Raw genomic sequence first — 19524 nt, forward strand, 5'->3', positions numbered from 1 at the left:
CTCTTCCCACAGTGCACACACACCATGGTAAGATGAGATTGGAAAGTGAGTCTCCAAGCGGCTAAAATGTTATGTCTCGCGCACAAAATAGCATACAAAGAGTGATACGGCTTATGTGAGTAAAATAATTTCCTGAGTAAATTAAAAAATCATTTGTTAAACATTTTGTAGAAAATTCCAGAGATTTTCATTTATATAGGTTGACGTTTCCACTTGAAATTAAAGCATTCAAAAATTAAATGACCTGTGTGCCCTTAAGTGATCCTTCTGCTCTGTTTTGCTACTTAATCCTTTTAAACGACGTCATGAAATCCAGAATCACATTGTATGCCCACACTCCAATAATCTGCAGAAAATTCATAGCCACAAGTCTGATCTCTTCCAAATCCCCACCAAGTTGGCAGCCTACCTCCTCTGCAAGCACAATTGCTGATGGCCAGACTCTGCACCAATAAGGATCTCCATCCAGTCTACCTGCCAATGTATGAATTAAAATGCATTGATAGTACATCTACCTGCAGAAGAACCTACTGAAGTCGCATCAATTTAAGCAGATCTGGTGCTATTCCACAACAAAACAGGAATCACCTTGCTCAATGTACATGTTCAAAACTTGATCCACATCCTTTGGTTGAATAATCGCTAATTCTTTCCCATGTACTGAAATCTGAAGGACAGGACCCAAAAAAGGGCTAAGCTCATAAAAGACTCAGCATTCTATCAGTATCCTCAGACAAGCATCTGCTAGTAGTACCATGGTGAAAGCCAGCACAAAGGACACTCGGCACTAACCTTGGGAGACAAAAAAGGCCACAAAATTGGGGGTAAAGTATTAATCAATATAAATGCATGATTGAATTTTCATGAAGTAATACTCTAAGACAATACAAAAACTTAATATTGACAGGAAAGAATTGTTGAAGCTTCTTTTTCCACCAGCTTTCGTAATAAACGTGTGCAAATTGAATAAAAATATTAGAAAAGTAAAATCTCTCGAGACATAGTTGTACTACCTAGATTAAGAGTCAGTCAAGATCTGAACTTTCATAACTTCACGTGGGCATGAAAGCTTTGGAAATATGTAAGAGATCAAAACAGAACTTTCATGAAATGAGATGATGCAAAGAATAAAGTACTTAACCAGCGTACAAAGGATGCATCTGTAGCAGAATTAAATATCCACACAGAAAATGCAAAAGGGAGTGGTCCACCTAAACATTCTTTGTACTTTTATCGGAGAGGATCTCCGCTTTTCTGTATCTTTGTGTGACAAAAGTATCTGTCTATTTCTAACACTTTATGAACATGTTCGAAATAGGAGGATAGAATCACTCACACCTCTCACTGACCTTCAGCTCCAAGTACACTCACAAACACTTGGTACACTCACAGATAGAGATCTATATAGACATCAGAAGAGAGAGAGAAACTGCGGGTATACTCTTCCACAAACTGTAGGTAAACCAGGCTTAGCGTGAGCACAAAACAATCTCCTCAAGGGTGGGGAAAAACTCTGCTGATATCTCTCCTCCAAGAGGTGCTGTCTCTGGCAGACTTCAGTGCTGAAGTGAATGAGGAAATGGGGGGTAGGAGGCCCTTTTTATAGCCCTGATCCAGGGCCTCAAAACCGATTGGAGGGGGCGGACTCAGCCTGCTGCACCCTATACAAGGCCCTGTTGTAGGGCCTTTGCTGCCCTACTGCCAGGCCCCTTTGTTGCTGTGAACCCCCCCCAGCCCCCTATCATCTACTGCCCCTTGTCCCCTCAAATCAGGGGCTCACAAGTTGGGGTCAGTGATTAAACGAGGTGCTCCAACTACTCCCTAGGAAGGGCCTTCGAGAAGATGTCTGATATATTGTCGGCAGTCAGACAGTACATCAGCTCCATGATATCATCTATGATGAGCTCTCGTATAAAGTGGTAGTGGACTTCGATATGCTTTGTCCGTGCATGGAACCCGGGGTTCTTGGCGATGACGTGCAACTTTGGTTGTCACACATGATCACCACCATCGCATCCTCCAAGGTCACGTCCATGTATACTACCAACACCCTTCATAGGGGATGTCCAGTTATCCTCCACAATTACCTTGGAGTCAAGATGGGTACCTTCTATGGTCTTGAACCAATCTTTCTTGTTTGACATGTGCTTCGAGGATCCACTGTAGATGTACCAACAGAGCTCATCCATACCCCGTCACATTTGGCGCATCCTCTATCCCAAGCTCTACTGGGTCCATCTCTTGTACTCTAAGGGGGTCAAATCCAAAGCCTACTAGGCCCACCTGCTTGCACCCCTTACACGCATTGAAGTCACCTAGGAGGAGGGTCTCCTCTTGTCTAGAGAACTCCATGATATCATTGTGTATCGTCTCATATGGGTTGTGGGCCTCTGTGGTTGTCATGTGCATGGTGTACCTAGGGTTGGATAGCAGGTTAACGTGGGTTATAGGAGCATAGGGCTGGATGGCTATTTTTAGCCGAGATTGCTATATATAGAGATTGATTTATATATAGTGTTCGCTTTACATGGAGGGAGCTATTCATAGCATTGTGCTATCTATAGCGGGTTTCCTTCTATATAGAGGGAGGGCCAGTGCTATTGTGTAGATCAGTTGAGCGCTCCTCAACTGATGGATGGGACTTGGACCCAGGCCGGGACTCTGGCCATCTACATGGTGGATCATAGGTGGTGTATCGAAGGTCCTCTGGACGGGCTCAGGTGGTATGGGACGGCTAGGTTAGATACGGGCCTATGGATGAGTCGAGCTGTAGCCCACATGCTCGGGGGTGGTCGGGAGGATCGAGGCGCCTACGCTATGATTCTGATTGTATCAAGGACGAGATTCTAGGTCAGTGATAGGGTCAAATCCTACGGGGTCGTGTCATCTGGTATCAGAGCCGTCCTATCACAATTGAATTCAATGCGAGGTATGCTGAAAAGATGTCTTCCAGGTACGCTTTTTGAGATTGCTCTTGCAAATCTGAATTTCCGCTCATGTATGGGCTGAATTGTTGGCTGATGATGTGCGCTTATGATTGGGATAGTTGTGGAAGAAATAGAAGTCCATAGGCTGTGTGCTCTCTCTTGGTTGCTACGTGTTTGAAAATCATGATTCCCTAAGAAGGGTAGGCGATGAGAAGACTTGATGCTTTCAGCAAGAGATATAAGGATGGATCGTTTCTAACCTATAACTTCCCACGCTTGGGTTGTTGATGTGATTGGTTGTGTGGGGACGCGTGAGAGTGGGCTGGTTAGGGAAAGAATTCGCTCTAGGTTCTCAAGGATGAGATTCCTACCCTAGAGACCTAGATTTGCTGCAGTTGAGAAGTAGGAGGAAAGAGAAAGCGTTCATAAGCCTAGAAAGCGGCTTGTCTGGGAGATTCGGGCATCACAGATAGGGGCGATATGATTGGGGCAAGCGCTTCTTTGGGAAGGAGCGTATGGCCTGACTTTAGCGCGTTTTGGCTATTTTTGGTTGGCTGGAGAAAAGCGGGACATGATCTATTAAAAGCGAGACTGTTTTTTGGTTAAAAAGCAGGTTGCTTTTTTGTTTTTCTCTAGCAAGGAAAGCACTTGTTCTAAATTTAGCGCGTTTTGGCTATTTTTGGCTGGTTGGAGAAAAGCGGGACCAGAGCTATTAAAAGCGAGACTGTTTTTTGGTTAAAAAGCAGGTTGCTTTTTTGTTTTTCTCTAGCAAGGAAAGCACTTGCTCTAAATCAAGCACCCACCCTGAATTCGCCTAGCTTTTGATGGCCCTTCCTGGCTATTTATATACCCGGGATTTCTCTCTCTTTCTCACTTCCGCACTTCAGCGCATGAAGGCGAATTTCCCACCCTCTTTCTGTCTAAGATCAGCCTATCAGATTCCGCCATCTTTCTTGCTGTCCTCTACCCGCCTTCTTCCTTGATTCCATGCAGCACCAGATTCTCTCTTGGGAAGAGCACGTGTTTGGACGCAGCTGTTTTTCTTCTAGTCCCTCTCCCGTGCGAGATATTTTCCAGCCATGGAAGGACATCAAAGTAATGAGACACCTACGTTGGATTACTGTTTTATTGGAGGCTACATCGGAGGTTATTCCTCGTAGACCTCATGACCTGCTACGAGAGATGGATTCCTTGACGGATGAACTCTAGGCAGCTCTTCACTACTATAAAACCCCTCAGTACCAGAAATATATTGAAGAAGGCTCATGCTGTTCTAAATGTAGACAGCTTGTTTTAAATCCTCAGTTTTAACCGACACCCAATTATTTTTGGCTCGACTGGATCTTCTAAGCCACTTTTGGTTCAAGATGTTCCCCAATTTTGTATGAATTGTAAACTGTCTTGTTATTAAATTGACCAGGTTTTGGTTAACTTGGGTTTGATTTGTAACTAGTGGCATCTATAATTTGATGGTTTTTTTCCAAATTATACTTTTCTTGCATATATCTTGAAGTTTTTTAGATATATGGTACATTGATGGTGCCCGAGTATTTGTATATATTAGACCGGATTTAACAAAGGCAATTGGATTTCCCTTTCTCGAATCTTGGTGCATAGATTCATGTTTGGTTTCTATTTGAAGTTTTGATCTCGATGTGATTGTGAGTTATGGCATTTCTTCGAGTCACCGTTTGGACATATGAAGGTTCTTATTGATTAGACCAGGATGAGTCTTGATGGATACCTTCTTTGAATGATGTCCCAAGGTGGGGTCATTTTGATTCTCACTCTTTTAGCCCGAGGTCATGGATAGTCAGGATTCAAGAGTTCTTAGGGATACTACCTACTGGGTTTTCTTCTTTGACCTATTGGTTGCGGTATTGTAACACAAGGGGGTCATATAATCACATTAAGAAAAGGATTGAGAACGGATTCACCACCCTGACTCACTCTGGGATGGTCTGAGTAAAGAGGGATTGGCTACCCTGATTCACTCATATTGTCCACTCAGTTTTTTATTTGCAGTATACATTGGTGGTATGGGACACTAAGGTATGTTACACTTAAGATTCTCTGATGTGGTGGTATAATCGAGCGTGAAATAATACCCAAGGACCTCTAGGGTGAAGTACAAGTAGGTTGAATTGAATTGGGAGCAACCTGATTAGATTTTTTACAAGGGCTGACTAAGATTCTTTACCCTGAGAGAAGCCATGTATTTTTTTTTTGTTCAACCTTGGAGCTCCATAGTCTAGACTCAATCTCAGGGAGAATTACCACATATCTTCTGATGATGGTATGTCAGTGCCTTGTTTGGAACTTGATGTTCCTAGATAAGAGATCCTAAGAACTGGATGATCCTGTGATAGGAGCGGTTTATTGTGCACAAGTTTATACAGGATATCCAATGGTGGAGCTTATTTTAAGAGATCTCGGATTTTATATTTCCGTAGTCTTTGGATCATATAGGATGTTATTCCTATAATGGTTGACTATATACATGTCTAGAATAGTACCATTGATTGGATATAGCCAACTGAATTTTTACTGATTATCCTCATGTAGGGGCATTCCGAGGATAAATCAAGGGGACCATATTTTTTGTCAGGATTTTGCCCATTGATACTTCCATAAAGTTTCTTCCATCATGAGTTATGAACGCATACCTAATTGTTCTGCGATGGAAAGTCTGTCATGTATTTCAACCCAAGAATTTGAATTACAAGGGTATTCCGTTGAGGGATTTTCGGAATACTAAGTAATTCAAGAATTAGGGTTGATAGAAATTGCAACCCAAAAATTGGCCTCGAGGGGTTCAATTGATGGGGTTGTTCGAACAATGATTCCTCGATCTCAACCTAAGATTTTGAGTTCAAGGATACTCAATAGATAAGGTTGATAGAATCATTTACCTTCAGGTACAGATTTTACCATGCTTGTGTACGGATATGTCAACGGACTTAACTCTGTGGATTCAGGCGTTACTTCATTTCTCGAGGAGACTACTCGACGATATGTAACCTTGTTTAGATTGAGAGATTTACTTTCCTTGGGTTGGTTATCACAGATTGTGGCTCTGGCCTTAGATTCTCTTTGATTTGAATCTCATGGAAAGTATAGCACACTCAAACTGATAGTCAGAGTATAGTTATTGGCATTGACTCATATTCACAGAGAGTTTTCGGGCTTTCTGGTGAACTCAGGAGTGAGTTCTTAGAGGAAGGGGAGTATGTCATGTGCATGGTGTACCTAGGGTTGGATAGCAGGTTAACATGGGTTACAGGATAGCATAGGGCTGGATGACTATTTTAAGCCGAGATTGCTATAAATAGAGATTGATTCATATATAGTGCTCGCTTTATATGGAGGGAGCTATTCATAGCATTGTGCTATCTATAGCGGGTTTCCTTCTATATAGAGGGAGGGCCAGTGCTATTGTGTAGATCAATTGAGCGCTCCTCAACTGATGGATGGGACTTGGACCCAGGCCGAGACTCTGGCCATCTACATGGCAGATCATAGGTGGTGTATCGAAGGTCCTCTCGACGGGCTCAGGTGGTATGGGACGCCTGGGTTAGATACGGGCCTATGGATGAGTCGAGCTGTAGCCCACGTGCTCGGGGGTGGTCGGGAGGATCGAGGATCGAGGCGCTTGCGCTATGATTCTAGTTGTATCAAGGACGAGATTCTAGGTCAGTGATAGGGTCAGATCCTGCGGGGTCGTGTCAGTAGTGACCTCATGCACATAGGATGATGTATCCGGGGGAGCATAATCTACTGCAATAAAATCGGCCATGCAGTCATATCAACTAACTGAACTCGTATCCACATGTGCTGCACATGCTCCTCCTTCCGCATCGCAGATATGAGCGTTCTCAGATGCGATCTGAAAAGAACGGCTACTCCCGCAAAGCCTCCTATCCCGCTATCACTCCTCACCTCCTTCATGTGAGCCAAATCCTATGTGTATCCTATCACTATGGGTTGCCCTCACCCTAGAGTCTGGGCTATGCGTGTCTGGTTGCAAGAACATGGGGTTGTCATCTAGGTATGTCCTAGTCTCCTTCAGTGTTGCCCTCATACCCATGAAAGTAGATCTATCCGCTGCAGTCCAGAATCTTACCACCATTGGCCTTGTTAGGGCATTGGTCTTACCCACACTCCAAACTACCTCAAAAGACACTAATACCCAGATCGGTAGTTAATGTTTCAGCATCTCCGATCGCGGTATCACCCATGCCAGTCCTCTAACAAGTACATTCAGGGCTTTTCTTTCCTTCTCTTGTCTTCTTCCGAGGCATCGGATATGAATTCTTTCTTTGGGGATGAGGTAACCTTCTTGACCACTTCCTTCCATTCTAACATCTCTCCCTTTCCCTTAGTTATCTGCTGTGAGAATTCAGCATGCTTGTCGACCATTCCTTTCACAATTTCTTCGTGCTTCCCTTGCTGGTAGCCTGTATGGCTGCCATTTCCTTTCTTGGCTTTTCATTCTCCGATTTTAGCTTTTCCATTGCCTTGCATAACAGCTGAAGTCACCCCTTCATTTCTTTGAGCTGTTGCAGCTCTGATTCCATGGCTTGCATCTTCCTTTGGTGCTGGTCTTTTCTAATTCCCACTCAGCCTTCTCTTTTTCCCACTCCTCTCTATTTTTTTCCTTCCTCCACTCCTCTTCTATCCTCCCCCCTTGCTTCTTCACTTCAGCAAGGACTTTGTCTACGTGTCTTCACACTCAGCAATGCCGCATTTATGGCTTCCAAACTGTCGATTTTCATAATCAAAACTAAACAATTTTCTTAAGGTGAACAAGGACATCAGATGTGGCCTTAGGTGGTGTCCCTACCTTGTAGGCCCTCATAGAATTTTCAAGGGCCTACTTCCCTAATGTGTCTTCTACACAGCCCCCCATGTCATCATAGTGGACACACCGCCTTGGGCGCACAGTCCTGCACTTTTCTGCTATTCCAAAAGACCCTGAATTGCAGTTTTTCCTTTACATAGCAGATTGTTTTGCTTGTAAACTTGTATCCTTGCATGTTCTGTAATTGTTGCCTCTGCCAAAACAGTCCTCCTTCAAAGAGTGCTCAGCAAGTCCCCACCACCGAGCTGGTAACAGGAAACCAGCCGCCCACTATGGGAACCAGTAGCAGCAAGGAGCAGCAACAGTGTGGGAGGGTGTTGGGAGTAAGTGGGGATGCTGAGATGGCAAGCGCACAATCACGACAGGGAATTAGAGACTTAGGGGCAGACTTAGGTAGGCGGGGGGAAGAAGAGGGGAGGAGAGGTTGGGTTTAGATAAGAGGGCGAAGGGCTGGGCAGGGGGGCAAGAAGAAGGCGGGCAGATAGGGGTTCATTAGGCAGGTAGGCGGGGGGTTGGGAGGGTATAGGCACAGCTGCTGGGTAGGGAGTTGAGGGGCAGGGCTGGGAGGGGGCTGGGAGAGGTTGAGGGATCAGGATCGGGACTCCCATTGGCTTGCAGACAGATATGAGTGGAGTTCATAGATGGAGCCGCCCTTGTCCGATGAGGCCATGCGGACTCGTCCGGCACAATGGAAACCTCAAATGCTTCAGGCTCAGAAATTCTTTGATGGAGCTTTTAGTTGTTGTAGTAAGGAGGAAGCCTTTGATGGAGCGTGTTGTTGCTGAGTTCATGCAGGTGCTAGATAGTTGAGGCCCTCTTAGAACTCTCTCTATTCATGCAGGTGCTAAGAGGGCCTCAACTATCTAGCACCTTCTCGCAGAGAGAATGCTCTCAAAGGGAAGAAGACTGAGTGTCAATCTCTTTCTCTCAGATTTCTCTAAAGAAGAATACCTCTCTTTCTCACAAGAAGCTCTCAATCACAATGGAGTGAACGGAATTTCCTCTTACAACGGAAGTGAACTTGCTCGAAGAACACTAAAGAAGCTCTCAATCTCTCAATCACTCTCACGCTCTCACACAAGGATCACCATGCCTCAGCTTCCAAGACAGGGATGCCCTGATACCATAACAAAATATGAAGAGGGTAGAGGAGATGAGTGGAGATGAGGAGAGAGGGCACAACTAGAGAGCACACCACAAATGACTAATTGTATATTAGATTTAGTTGAAAATGTAGAATATATACAAACCCTTTTAGGGTTAGGGTTAGGGTTAGGGCATCTAACCCTTTCCTTTATAGCACTCTATTGGGTTAGTGCTATGCACATATCAAATACATGATGTTGAGCACGGTTTCTGAACAGCCCCCTTGTTGCTCCCTCCTACCCTAACCTTGCTCTAGTGTGCCACCCCTAGCTTCGTTGCTTGAGCTGGGGTGCTGCCTTTCCTGCTCACCCCCCCCCCTGCCTTTTTCCTTTCTCGCATATGCTCGACCTTTGCTCATCAGGTGTTTTTGAAGCAACTTTTCTCACTCTACCTTGGACTGCCAACAATAGAGGGCAAGCCACTCTCTTCAATGCATTGGATAGCTTTTGGAGAGCATTTCATTTGCGTCCAATGCTCTTTAAGTATCATTTTTGCCCTTCCCTTTCTCCCTCCAAGCGGTTTGCCGGTTAGAGTTATCAGTTTGCTCCCTCAATTCAGGCTTTTGGTGCCGGTTTTCCTTGCTGGAGGAAAGTAGGCACGTCTCACTAGAAAAACGGGTTTCCCCTTTGCAGGCTTGAGCAAGTTTTTAGTTTTGATTTTTCCCCAGTGATCTATCATATTGATCTCCCACGTCATGAGTATGGTTATGAGAGGTTTCGGATTGACCTTTGTCTCCCACCTCATGAGTATGGTTATGTGAGGTTTCAGGATAGATTTTTTTCTCTGCCTCTGTTGTTGGTTTTTTGCGGAGGCTTGGGATGGAGACTACTCTCCCACCTCTGCTGTAATGGTCTTGTTTTTAATGGAATATATTACTTCTTACTCTAAGAGTTGTGCCCTTCTATATCACAATGCAGCTGCCCGCAGTATCACTCTAGCAAGTGAAACACAAATTTTTATTTTCATGCCATGAAATGCTACGCCATGATCAAAACATGTACACCATGTAAGCTTTATGGCTAGAGTTCTGACAATGCTAAGGATCCAAGGGGCTAGATCCCAAACTATTGCGGGACACTGTTAACATGGTCAACAGCACCACCATCACCAGTTTTCTGAATTGGCAACGGACCCCCAGGAGCTGGCTGAAGATCTGCTAAGCAGGACAACCAAACTTGGCCTGTATAAGACCAAAACTAGTCGTCCTTTTTACAGCAACAGCATTGGGCTTGGTTACGCCACTAGGGCCACCCATCTTCATGCTGTCCCAAGCCTCCATGGTGAACCTGACATGCAGCCCATGAGCCTCATGCTGCCCATGTGGCAGCCACGTTGCTGTTCTAGCGTGGCAATCCACATGGAATTTCACTTGTCCTCCTTATATGGGGGTTCACAGGTGGGGCAGTGACCAATCGGTAACATTGGAAACAATGGCTAGCATAACAGCTTAGAGCATCTTACTGCAACCTTTTGATGGTGGGCCAGCAGATTCATTCAGCAACCACTTGAGCATCTAGCTGGACACCATCTATACCCAACGCTCGACCTGGAAGCAAGGATAAGAGAGTTCTAGATTAACTTTTGAGCATCATAAGCTGTCCTATAAGCCTAGCCAGCCTATCTACATTCTCATAGATCAAGGAATCTGCTAGTTGTATAGGTGCCTCAATCCGTGTTGGTGCCAGCTCCAAGGTTACCTTAGGCAATGAGCTAAAAGAAAACTGCAAACAGCCAGTCCTCACAGCACCCTTGAGGACAGCTGCTCATTGTCTTTTGTTTCGAGCATATATAAGATATTTAATCGATAGACATCATTACTTTCAGTACTACTGCCAGTTCAATCATTCAATGGGTTCCAAGCCTTCATCAAGTCCAGGATAGTAGACAGGTTCAAAAAGTCCAAGTTCCTTAACAGATCTAGAAGGCTTTGGAATCTGGATCCAGCAGCAGGGTAGGATGAAGTTTCTAGTAGTAGCCCAGGCATCAACCAGACCTCAACAAGGAAGCTTCGTCGAGCCAAACCCAGTTCCAATCTCAGCATCAACAGACATCATGCACATTACTCTAGGGATGACGTGAGCATGCTGCCAGGCTCCAGCAACAGGGCTGCAGAGCATAAGGAATGCAGGAGCAGAAGCTCATGCGATGGGAACACCAATTCTTGTTAATGTTATAAAGAGTGTCCAATTCAAAGAGTCCCATCTATGGAGTATTATATTGACAGCTTCTAACTGGAGACATTTGAACAATTCCAAGAGATTTTGCATGTAAAAAGTCATTTGATATTTTTCATAATTTGATTTTGAGAAGTCTTTGTCGACAAGGTACTTCTGGAATTTATTGCTTCTAGTATCACTAGTCTTGGGACGTTTCACAGCCAGATTCTCTAAAGTGGGGGTTCTTAACTTTGGGGTTTTGAAGAGTTAAATCCAACGTTCGCAGCAGGCAAGAAAAGCAAAATACGGGGGCGTCTTGTTTCTCCGTCGTTCACTTGCCTGCGTTTACTTGCTTTTTTCTAAGGCTGGATTTATGGATGGTCGTTTGGGGAGTCATAACATGGCTTCCATTGGGTGGGGGGGAGATTTCTGCAGCATCTAGTCGACCACAATGGCGTTTTCATGTTTGTTGATCCCACTAAAACCCCCAATGGCTTCAAGACGGGGACTTGAACGTTATAGGCACCCAAGAGAGCAGTTCCTACATCCACATAGGATCTTGCTTGGTAAGAATCGCATCCGAGTGGCAGTTGTGCTATGTAACACAGGTATACAGGGTATGTGGTGCATTTTTCCGTCATTGCAGTAAGCCACAGGTTTTTAAAAAAAATTAATTCTGTTTAAAGAGAGTTAGGTGTATGGATAGATGCAGGCTGGAGTACGTATCACTTAAATGGGAATGTTAATGGGCTTGCCGATAGGATTTGGCTGTACAAAACTGCATTCTGCTGTCGTTGAAGCAGATACTGGTTGGGGAAGAGGGAGTACCTGAATTTGGGCAAGTTCAATGCGCGCAGCTGGCGGGTAAGCTGGAGTGACGAACGGTGTATATCCACGAAAGGGAATCGAGGTGAGGTGAGGAAGAAATCGATTGGGACAAGGTGGGCAAAAACGAAGCAACGAGTGAGCAGCAGCCATGGCATTCAAGCCCCTTGATCTCACTGCGAGTGGGTTTATGTTTTAACTTAGCATGTTTGCCGTGCCACTACAGCCCAAACAACACTCCTCGGCAATCCGACACGTGTAGGTGCTGAGAAAGAGAGAGAGAGAGAGAGAGAGAGAGAGAGACCATATCCATTCTTCTATTCTCTATTCTATTCTTAAAGGACGCTAATCCCAGACGAGCAAGAATGGAGATTCGACGAGCAAGAATGGAGGTTCGCGGGCGGTTCGGAGGCAAGAATGGAGGTTCGGGGGAAGAGGAGGTAGGTTCGGGGGAGGAGGACACTTGCTCGCCGCCATTAGATCAAGATGATCAAGATGAAGAAAAAAAGGGGGAGAGCTTACAGGCCATGACACGTGGCTGTCTGCACTGGACTCTGAAGGAGGGGGCCACAGACTGGACTGTGGGCACGTCACCACCACATGGCCCCAGAGCACCTGAAATGGGCAGAGGCACAGTCCTTAGACTGCTCTGCACTGCGCGCTCAGAGGTGACATGGCATACGATGTGGCCCCACTAGGTCCCCATCATCTCTTATGGCAGATCTGCACGGGGATTTATATGGCGGTTGGCAGCTGGCACGCAGCGGTCTGCAGACGCAGGTGGGGACACATGGCTATTGGCAGTAAGCCTCATGGGGGGCTTGATCTTTGTAAGGTTCAAGAATGCTTGTTATTGGAGGTATTTGATTGGACCATGCAAGGCATGCGAGATGATTGGTTACCTTTGCATGGTAAGTCACGTGGCTAGTGTGGCCCTTCGAGGCTTGGATGCATGGCGACTCTTCAGGAACTGACGTTGCAACTATCTTCACTCTTTTTCCCCAAGCCGCGAGCTTGTGTCTTATCGCATGAGAGTCGCTCCTTGTTACCAGATCTTTATGTAGTTTTTAGGCTCGTTTGTCCAAAGGAGATTTCATTGTTAGCAACAGACCGTTCATGCCATCCGTAGCAAAAGAATATTTTGTCAGCTTTGAAGGAGAAGGATATACTATACAGCTGTTTGTCGTAGACGATATTTGTTGATGCCAAAGGTTCATTTAGTTCCCATCAACCTTGAGGTTCTCTGGTTTGCCACAAAAGTATAGCGCTTCCTTGCTTCAATTGACGTCAAATTGTTCACCTATAAGGAGGTAGCTGCTGGTCTTATGAACGAAGTCAAATTGGGTTTTTTCGAGAGTTCTTGTCATGTTTAAGAACTGCATGGAAGCAGTTGTTACAAGTGATCTTGAGGAGGTCACATATCAAATGTTAGCATGATGATCTTTTAGGGCGACTTCATGTCTAGAGCTATTCTACGTGGCTCTACAAGATTGGTCTACGATGTTGGCAGAGGCATGCAATAGTCAAGACTGGCTGTTGATGACTGCAAGAAGGTTCCTTATGATCCTCAGTGATCCACAAGCGGCAAGTGGCCCTTTAGAGCTCTCTGGAGACCTTACCTTCATGTAACTGCATGGCGGTGTAGCACATCAATATATAAAGGATGAAGACGTTCTACTGGCTTCTCTTTGTCGTGAAGGCTTTGAGCCTTGGTTTGTACTTTGTAAAGCAGCTAGTTGCCTAGCTACTTAGTCTATAGGGTCCTTAGTCTTAGTCGAGTCGTTTTGTATCAGCCAACAAACCCCGTAGGGTTGAGGCTTATCATTTTTAATAGAAGGAGTCAATTGTCTCTTATCCTACTGTGTATTCTACAATTACAAACTCTAAATTATTTGAATAGAGCTTAATTGCCATGAGTGGTATCAGAGCGGGTGATCTGTTCACCTGAGAGAGTTTGAAGAATTCCGTCGTGAGAAATTTTGAGATCAAAGATCGTGTGTTTATCGGTCAATCTTTGAGAGCTTGTGAGGAATCTATCATTGAAGCTTGCAACAGTATGTTGGCCGAAGCTTGTTTCCAAGATCAATTAGGTCTTATTTCACGTATTTATGGAGACGGCAAAGAAGACAAAATATGAGGTCTCATTTGTGAAGTTTAATGGGAGAAATTTCGCTAGTTGGCAGCTCACTGTGGTACATGCAGAAGGAACTGTGGGATATAGTGTCTGGCATGGAGAAAGAACCCCGACCTCAGGAGAAGCTGAGAAATGGGCTTGGATGAAGTAGAGTGATAAAGCCATGGGAAAGATGGGCCACACTTTGGGAGAGGAGTACTTTCACCACCTGGAAATGTCGAAGTCTGCTGCTGCAGCAAATTGAATAATTCTTGAGGCATTATTCAGGGTGAAGATGGGCCATTCCAAAGCCAATTTGAAACAATAGTTATATGACTTGCGTATGGATGATAGTGAGGATCTCGCCACCTTTTTAAATCGTATGCAGTCAGTGCTGAAGTAGCTCCAGGATCTTGGATCAAAGACAAAAGATGAAGATCATAAGGCAATTCTTTTGAAAAGCCTCCCCTCCAAATATTTTGAAACAGTGCGCATTTTACGTCATGATGTGAGGTGGATTTCATCGACTACGTGGGACTTCTTATGGCAGAGGAAAAGCATGAAGAAAGTACATTCACCGGAGATACCATGTATGCAGTGAAGGATAAAAGATCTCTAAGCAAAGATAAGCACACATGCTATTATTGTGGAAAGCCTGGCCATATAGAGCGATTTTGCAACAAGAAACTAAAAGATGAGAAGGCAAAGTGGGGAAAAATAAGTGCTTGTGTAGTTGATGAATCTCCTCGACAAAGTGAGATAGCTAGATTTGTTTCAGACAATATGCCAGATTAGGAGTGGGCCTTTTAAAAGTTCGGCAAGTTTTCGGATTAGAGTAGTGTTCGGATGGTTGATCTAGCTCTTTTGGCTACAACGCTAGTGTTTAGCTAATTATCCTAAATAACAAGTCTTTTGCTAGGCTTTGATGCCTCGATTTTGTTCAGGACTACGATGTCCAATAAGATCAAGGGAGGTGTTAGCATGATGATCTTTTAGGGCGACTTCATGTCTAGAGCTATTCTACGTGGCTCTACAAGATTGGTCTACAGTGTTGGCAGAGGCATGCAATAGTCAGGACTGGCTGTTGATGACTGCAAGAAGGTTCCTTATGATCCTCAGTGATCCACAAGCGGCAAGTGGCCCTTCAGAGCTCTCTGGAGGCTGACCTTACCTTCACGTAACTCCATGGTGGTGTAGCGCATCAATATATAAAGGATGAAGACATTCTACTGGCTTCTCTTTGTCATGAAGGCTTCGAGCCTTGATCTGTACTTTGTAAAGTAGCTAGTTGCCTAGTCTATAGGGTTCTTAGTCTTAGTCAAGTCATTTTGTATCAGCCAACAAACCCCGTAGGGTTGAGGCTTATCATTTTTAATAGAAGGAGTCAATTGTCCCTTATCGTACTGTGTATTCTACAATTACGAACTCTAAATCATTTGAATCGAGCTTAATTGCCATCATCAAACGACAAGATCTATGGTTTGTTTCATTTGATTGGTCATGCCTCTCTTAATTGGCAAACAGTAGGACGATAGTTGTCATTTATTTTTTGGGCACAGAGGTCATTGGATTTGTTGACGCAAAAGCCGTTGATCATGAGTGAGTGTTCTAAATTGTTTTGGCACGTTATAGAACTGCTTCGATGCAATTGTTTCAAATGGTCTCATGGAGGTCATATTTCTGGCGCCAGGAAACTTCGTGTATGGCTCATCAGTTTGTTGGGTGGACATTCACCATTAAGCAAGTTGTTTGGCAAAGTTGTCTTGTTGAGAATATGTAATGGAGGCTCGTGGTTTTCATCAAGAATGGAACCACTAAGGCAGTGGTTGGATCGTTTTGATCGAGCAATGAACATGCATGTATAGGCGATTGTCTATTGGATCTTTGTGTCTTGGTCCTTGATGCGTCTTGTTCGAATGAGGCTTGCTGGACTTGTGATAGTCAAGGGTTGTGATGTAGATGAGTGGGCCTTTTGAGATCTTGGAACACGTTTTAGGATTGCCTTGTAATGGCAATTGTTTGAGATGGTCCAATCTATTGGTAAGATTGACCATGTTTCAGATATTCACGATGCTAGTGCTCATGTCTTCCTTTTGTTGTTGGTGCAATGATTGGGCATTTTTTGTACTCTGACAATGTGTCAAAGTTGCTCTGGCTTCTAGTAAGCGTGCAATTGTTTTGGTGATCTTGGCCCTTAGTGGTGGGTAGATACTTTTCAGATGTTCGAGTAGAGTGTGGCTCGAATTTTTTGTGTTTGCTCCCCATTCGGCTTCTAGGGGGGATTGTTGGCAGTAAGCCTCATGGGGGGCTTGATCTTTGTAAGGTTCAAGAATGCTTGTTATTGGAGGTATTTGATTGGACCATGCAAGGCATGCGAGATGATTGGTTACCTTTGCATGGTAAGTCACGCGGCTAGTGCGGCCCTTCAAGGCTTGGATGCATGGCAATTCTTCAGTAACTGACGTTGCATGGTAGTTACTCATCAGCATGTGCTCTTGACACATAGGTGATCATGGAAGCAATGGTCTTCTACAGAGAGAGCTCAGTCCAACTATCTTCACTCTTTTTTCCCAGGCCTCAAGCCTCTGTCTTATAGCATGAGAGTTGCTCCTTGTTATCAGATCTTTATGTAGTTTCTAAGCTAAGCATCTGCTCTAAGTTGTATGAGTTTGTAGAGTCCTTCAAGTTGTCTTGAGTCCTTTGTAAACTGCAACAAGGCTCGTAGGCATGAGTAGTAGTCCTTTGTAGGTGTCGGATATCATGAGTTTATGTTTTATGCAAAACCTCGTCGTCCTCTTGCAAATACACAGGTACTTAGAGCATGAACTACAACATCATTTCTAATAATAGCATAGTGTAGGATTACGCGCGGGCTGGTCTGCACACGTGGCGGTAGACAAATGGCGAGCAGCCGAGAAGCATGCACCCACGCACCACTGAAGACATGTGGCACGTTCAAACAAAGCAGCAGCAACGATCTGACAGCCTGCGCAGACAGAGGAGGTGGCAGATAAGGGGAGAGAGAGAGACACACACACACACACACACACACACACACACACACACACATAGAGAGAGAGAGGGGGGGCAAGGGAGGGACAGAGGAAGAGAGAGACACATTGAAAGAGAGAGAAAGAGAGAGAGAGAGAGAGAGAGAGAGAGAGAGAGACTTACACACAAGGGGGGAGGGAGAGGGGGGCGGGGGAGGAACAAAGGAATAGAGAGAGACACATAGACACACACACACACACACAAACGAAGAGAGAGAGAGAGAGGGGGGGTGAGGGACAGAGGGAGAGAGAGAGAAGTATGAGAGAGAGAGAGAGAGAGAGAGAGAGTGGCAAGAGGCAGAGCGAGGGGTATATTTGTGTGTGTGGGGGAGTAGAGATAGATAGCTAGATAAATAAATAGAGAGAGAGAGAGAGAGAGAGAGAGAGAGAGAGAGAGAGAGAGAGAGGGGGGGGGAAGAGAGAGTGAGAGAGAGAGAGAGAGGAAGACAAGGAGAGAGAAAGAATTGTAGAGAAAAGGGTCATTGCCTTCCCCTCCGTACCATTGGATTTAATGTTTGAAATTGGTTAAAAAGACATGCGTTCAGAAAGATCTATCCCCTTTATCATTTTGCTTTTTTAAATAATTTATATTTATTTATTTTTCTTTTTGGAGGCCTCAGAGAGAGAGAGAGAGACTATATTATATAAAAAATATTTATATATTTTTTACATTTTGTGTTCAGTTTATATATGGTAGATTGTACAAAGGTGAAGCAACTCAAAGAAATAGTGTGGCGACGAACCCCTATGCAAAAATATTACATGGCGGCCAGGCATGAAACATGGCAAATTAACACATGGACAATGAGAGAGAGAGAGAGAGAGAGCAAGTGGCAAGAGGCAGAGCGAGCAATATATGTGTGTGTGTGTGTGCGCGTGCACGTGCGCGTGTGTGTGTAGAGAGAGAGAAAGAGCACGTGGCAAGAGGCAGAGCGAGGTGTGTGTGTGTGTGGGGGGGGTCGAGATAGATAGATAGATAGATAGATAGAGAGAGAGAGAGAGAGAGAGAGAGAGAGAGACAGACAGACAGACAGACAGGGGGGAGAGAGAGAGAGAGAGAGAGAGAGGGAGGGGGGAAGAGGGAGAGAGAGAGAGAGAGAGAGAGAGAGAGAGAGAGAGAGAGGGAGGGAGGGAGAGAGAGAGAGAGAGAGAGGGAGAGGGAGAGGGGGAGACGGAGAGGGACAGAGGGAGAGAGAGGGACATAGGGAGAGAGGGAGAGGGAGAGAATTGTAGTGAAAAGGGTCATTGCCTTCCCCTCAGGACCATTGGATTTAATGTTTGAAATTGGTTGAAAAGACGTGTTTAGGAAGATCTATCCCTTTTCTCATATTCCTTTTTTAAATACTTTATATTTAATTTCTTTCCTTTTTGGAGGCCTTAGAGAGAGAGAGAGAGAGAGAGAGAGATTCTATATTATATATTTTTTACATTTTGTGTTTAGTTTATATATGGCAGACTGTGCAAAGCTAAAGCAACTCAAAGAAACGATGCAAAGAAACTACATGGCGGCCAAGCATGATATATGGCAAATTAACACATGGACAATGAGAGAGAGAGAGAGAGAGAGAGAGAGATTATACATATCAATGTGTGTGTGTGTGTGTGTGTGTGTGAGAGAGAGACAGAGAGAGAGAGAGAGATTTTATGCCAACTCAAGGCTACACCTTCAAGAAAATCAGGCAAAGAGAGATTATATATATCAATGTGTGTGTGTGTGTGTGTGTGTGTGTGAGAGAGAGAGAGAGAGAGAGAGAGAGAGAGAGATTTTATGCCAACTCAAGGCTACACCTTCAAGAAAATCAGGCAAAATCTTTGCCCGATCCTTCATGGACCATCCAGAAAGCTGCCATCCTCAAACAAAAAAGGATGTGTGCATGTATGTGTGTGTAAGTGTACATGAGTAAGAGACGGGAGGGGCGGATCTCCTATGTTTGAGAGATCGTGTGTGTGCATGTGAGGAAGACACTCAAGAAAGAGAGAGCACATGGGTGTGTTATGGGGAGGAAAATATCATATGTGCACTAAGAGTGTGTGTGTGTGTGTGTGTGCGCGCATGCGCTATATAAGTAGAGAGAGACAAAGAGGTAGAGAAGAGAAAGAGAGAGAGAGAGAGCTTTGCCCCTCGATCAACAATAGAAGGCCGCTCATCTAGTTGAATAGTTTAGACTGAGCATAGAGCCAAGTGATGCGATGCCTACAGTGGAGGGGCCTAAAACTTAAAATTTTATTTCTTGAAATCAAAGACATTTTAAGATCCCACATTGAGACCCAGCGAAGTGGGTCTCTAAGCCATCGTAGATGGGTCAGGTTACTTGTCTTCACAATTTTCAAATTGATCCAAAGCATTTTGTATGGCCATTGTATTCATTACCACACTTTCTTAGGTTTCAAATTGGTGCAAGGTTGATTAGCAATTTTTGGTCATCGTGGTCATCACCACATGTTT

At 44.5% G+C, this 19524-nt stretch overlaps 1 protein-coding gene across 3 annotated transcripts in view; it reads right to left on the reverse strand.

Annotated features, from left to right (window-relative positions):
- LOC147889641 (uncharacterized) overlaps nucleotides 1-12179 on the reverse strand; it is an 83238-nt gene extending 71059 nt beyond the window's left edge. For all 3 annotated transcript variants that reach the window (XR_015542917.1, XM_087391678.1, XM_087391677.1), the window contains exons 1-3: nucleotides 11919-12179; nucleotides 589-667; nucleotides 410-474 (exon numbers count right to left, since the gene is read on the reverse strand). Coding sequence is in view for 2 of the 3 variants with exons in the window: in XM_087391678.1 (XP_087247804.1) it covers nucleotides 410-474; nucleotides 589-667; nucleotides 11919-12068 (294 nt within the window). In the remaining variant the exon portion in view is untranslated. The remainder of the gene's footprint in view (nucleotides 1-409; nucleotides 475-588; nucleotides 668-11918) is intronic.
- Nucleotides 12180-19524: the final 7345 nt, after the last annotated feature.

Source organism: Dipteris shenzhenensis, chromosome 20 (genome assembly GCF_047967505.1).
Source record: "Dipteris shenzhenensis isolate YYH24624 ecotype China chromosome 20, Dip_SZ_1.0, whole genome shotgun sequence".
Classification (NCBI taxonomy): Eukaryota; Viridiplantae; Streptophyta; class Polypodiopsida; order Gleicheniales; family Dipteridaceae; genus Dipteris; species Dipteris shenzhenensis.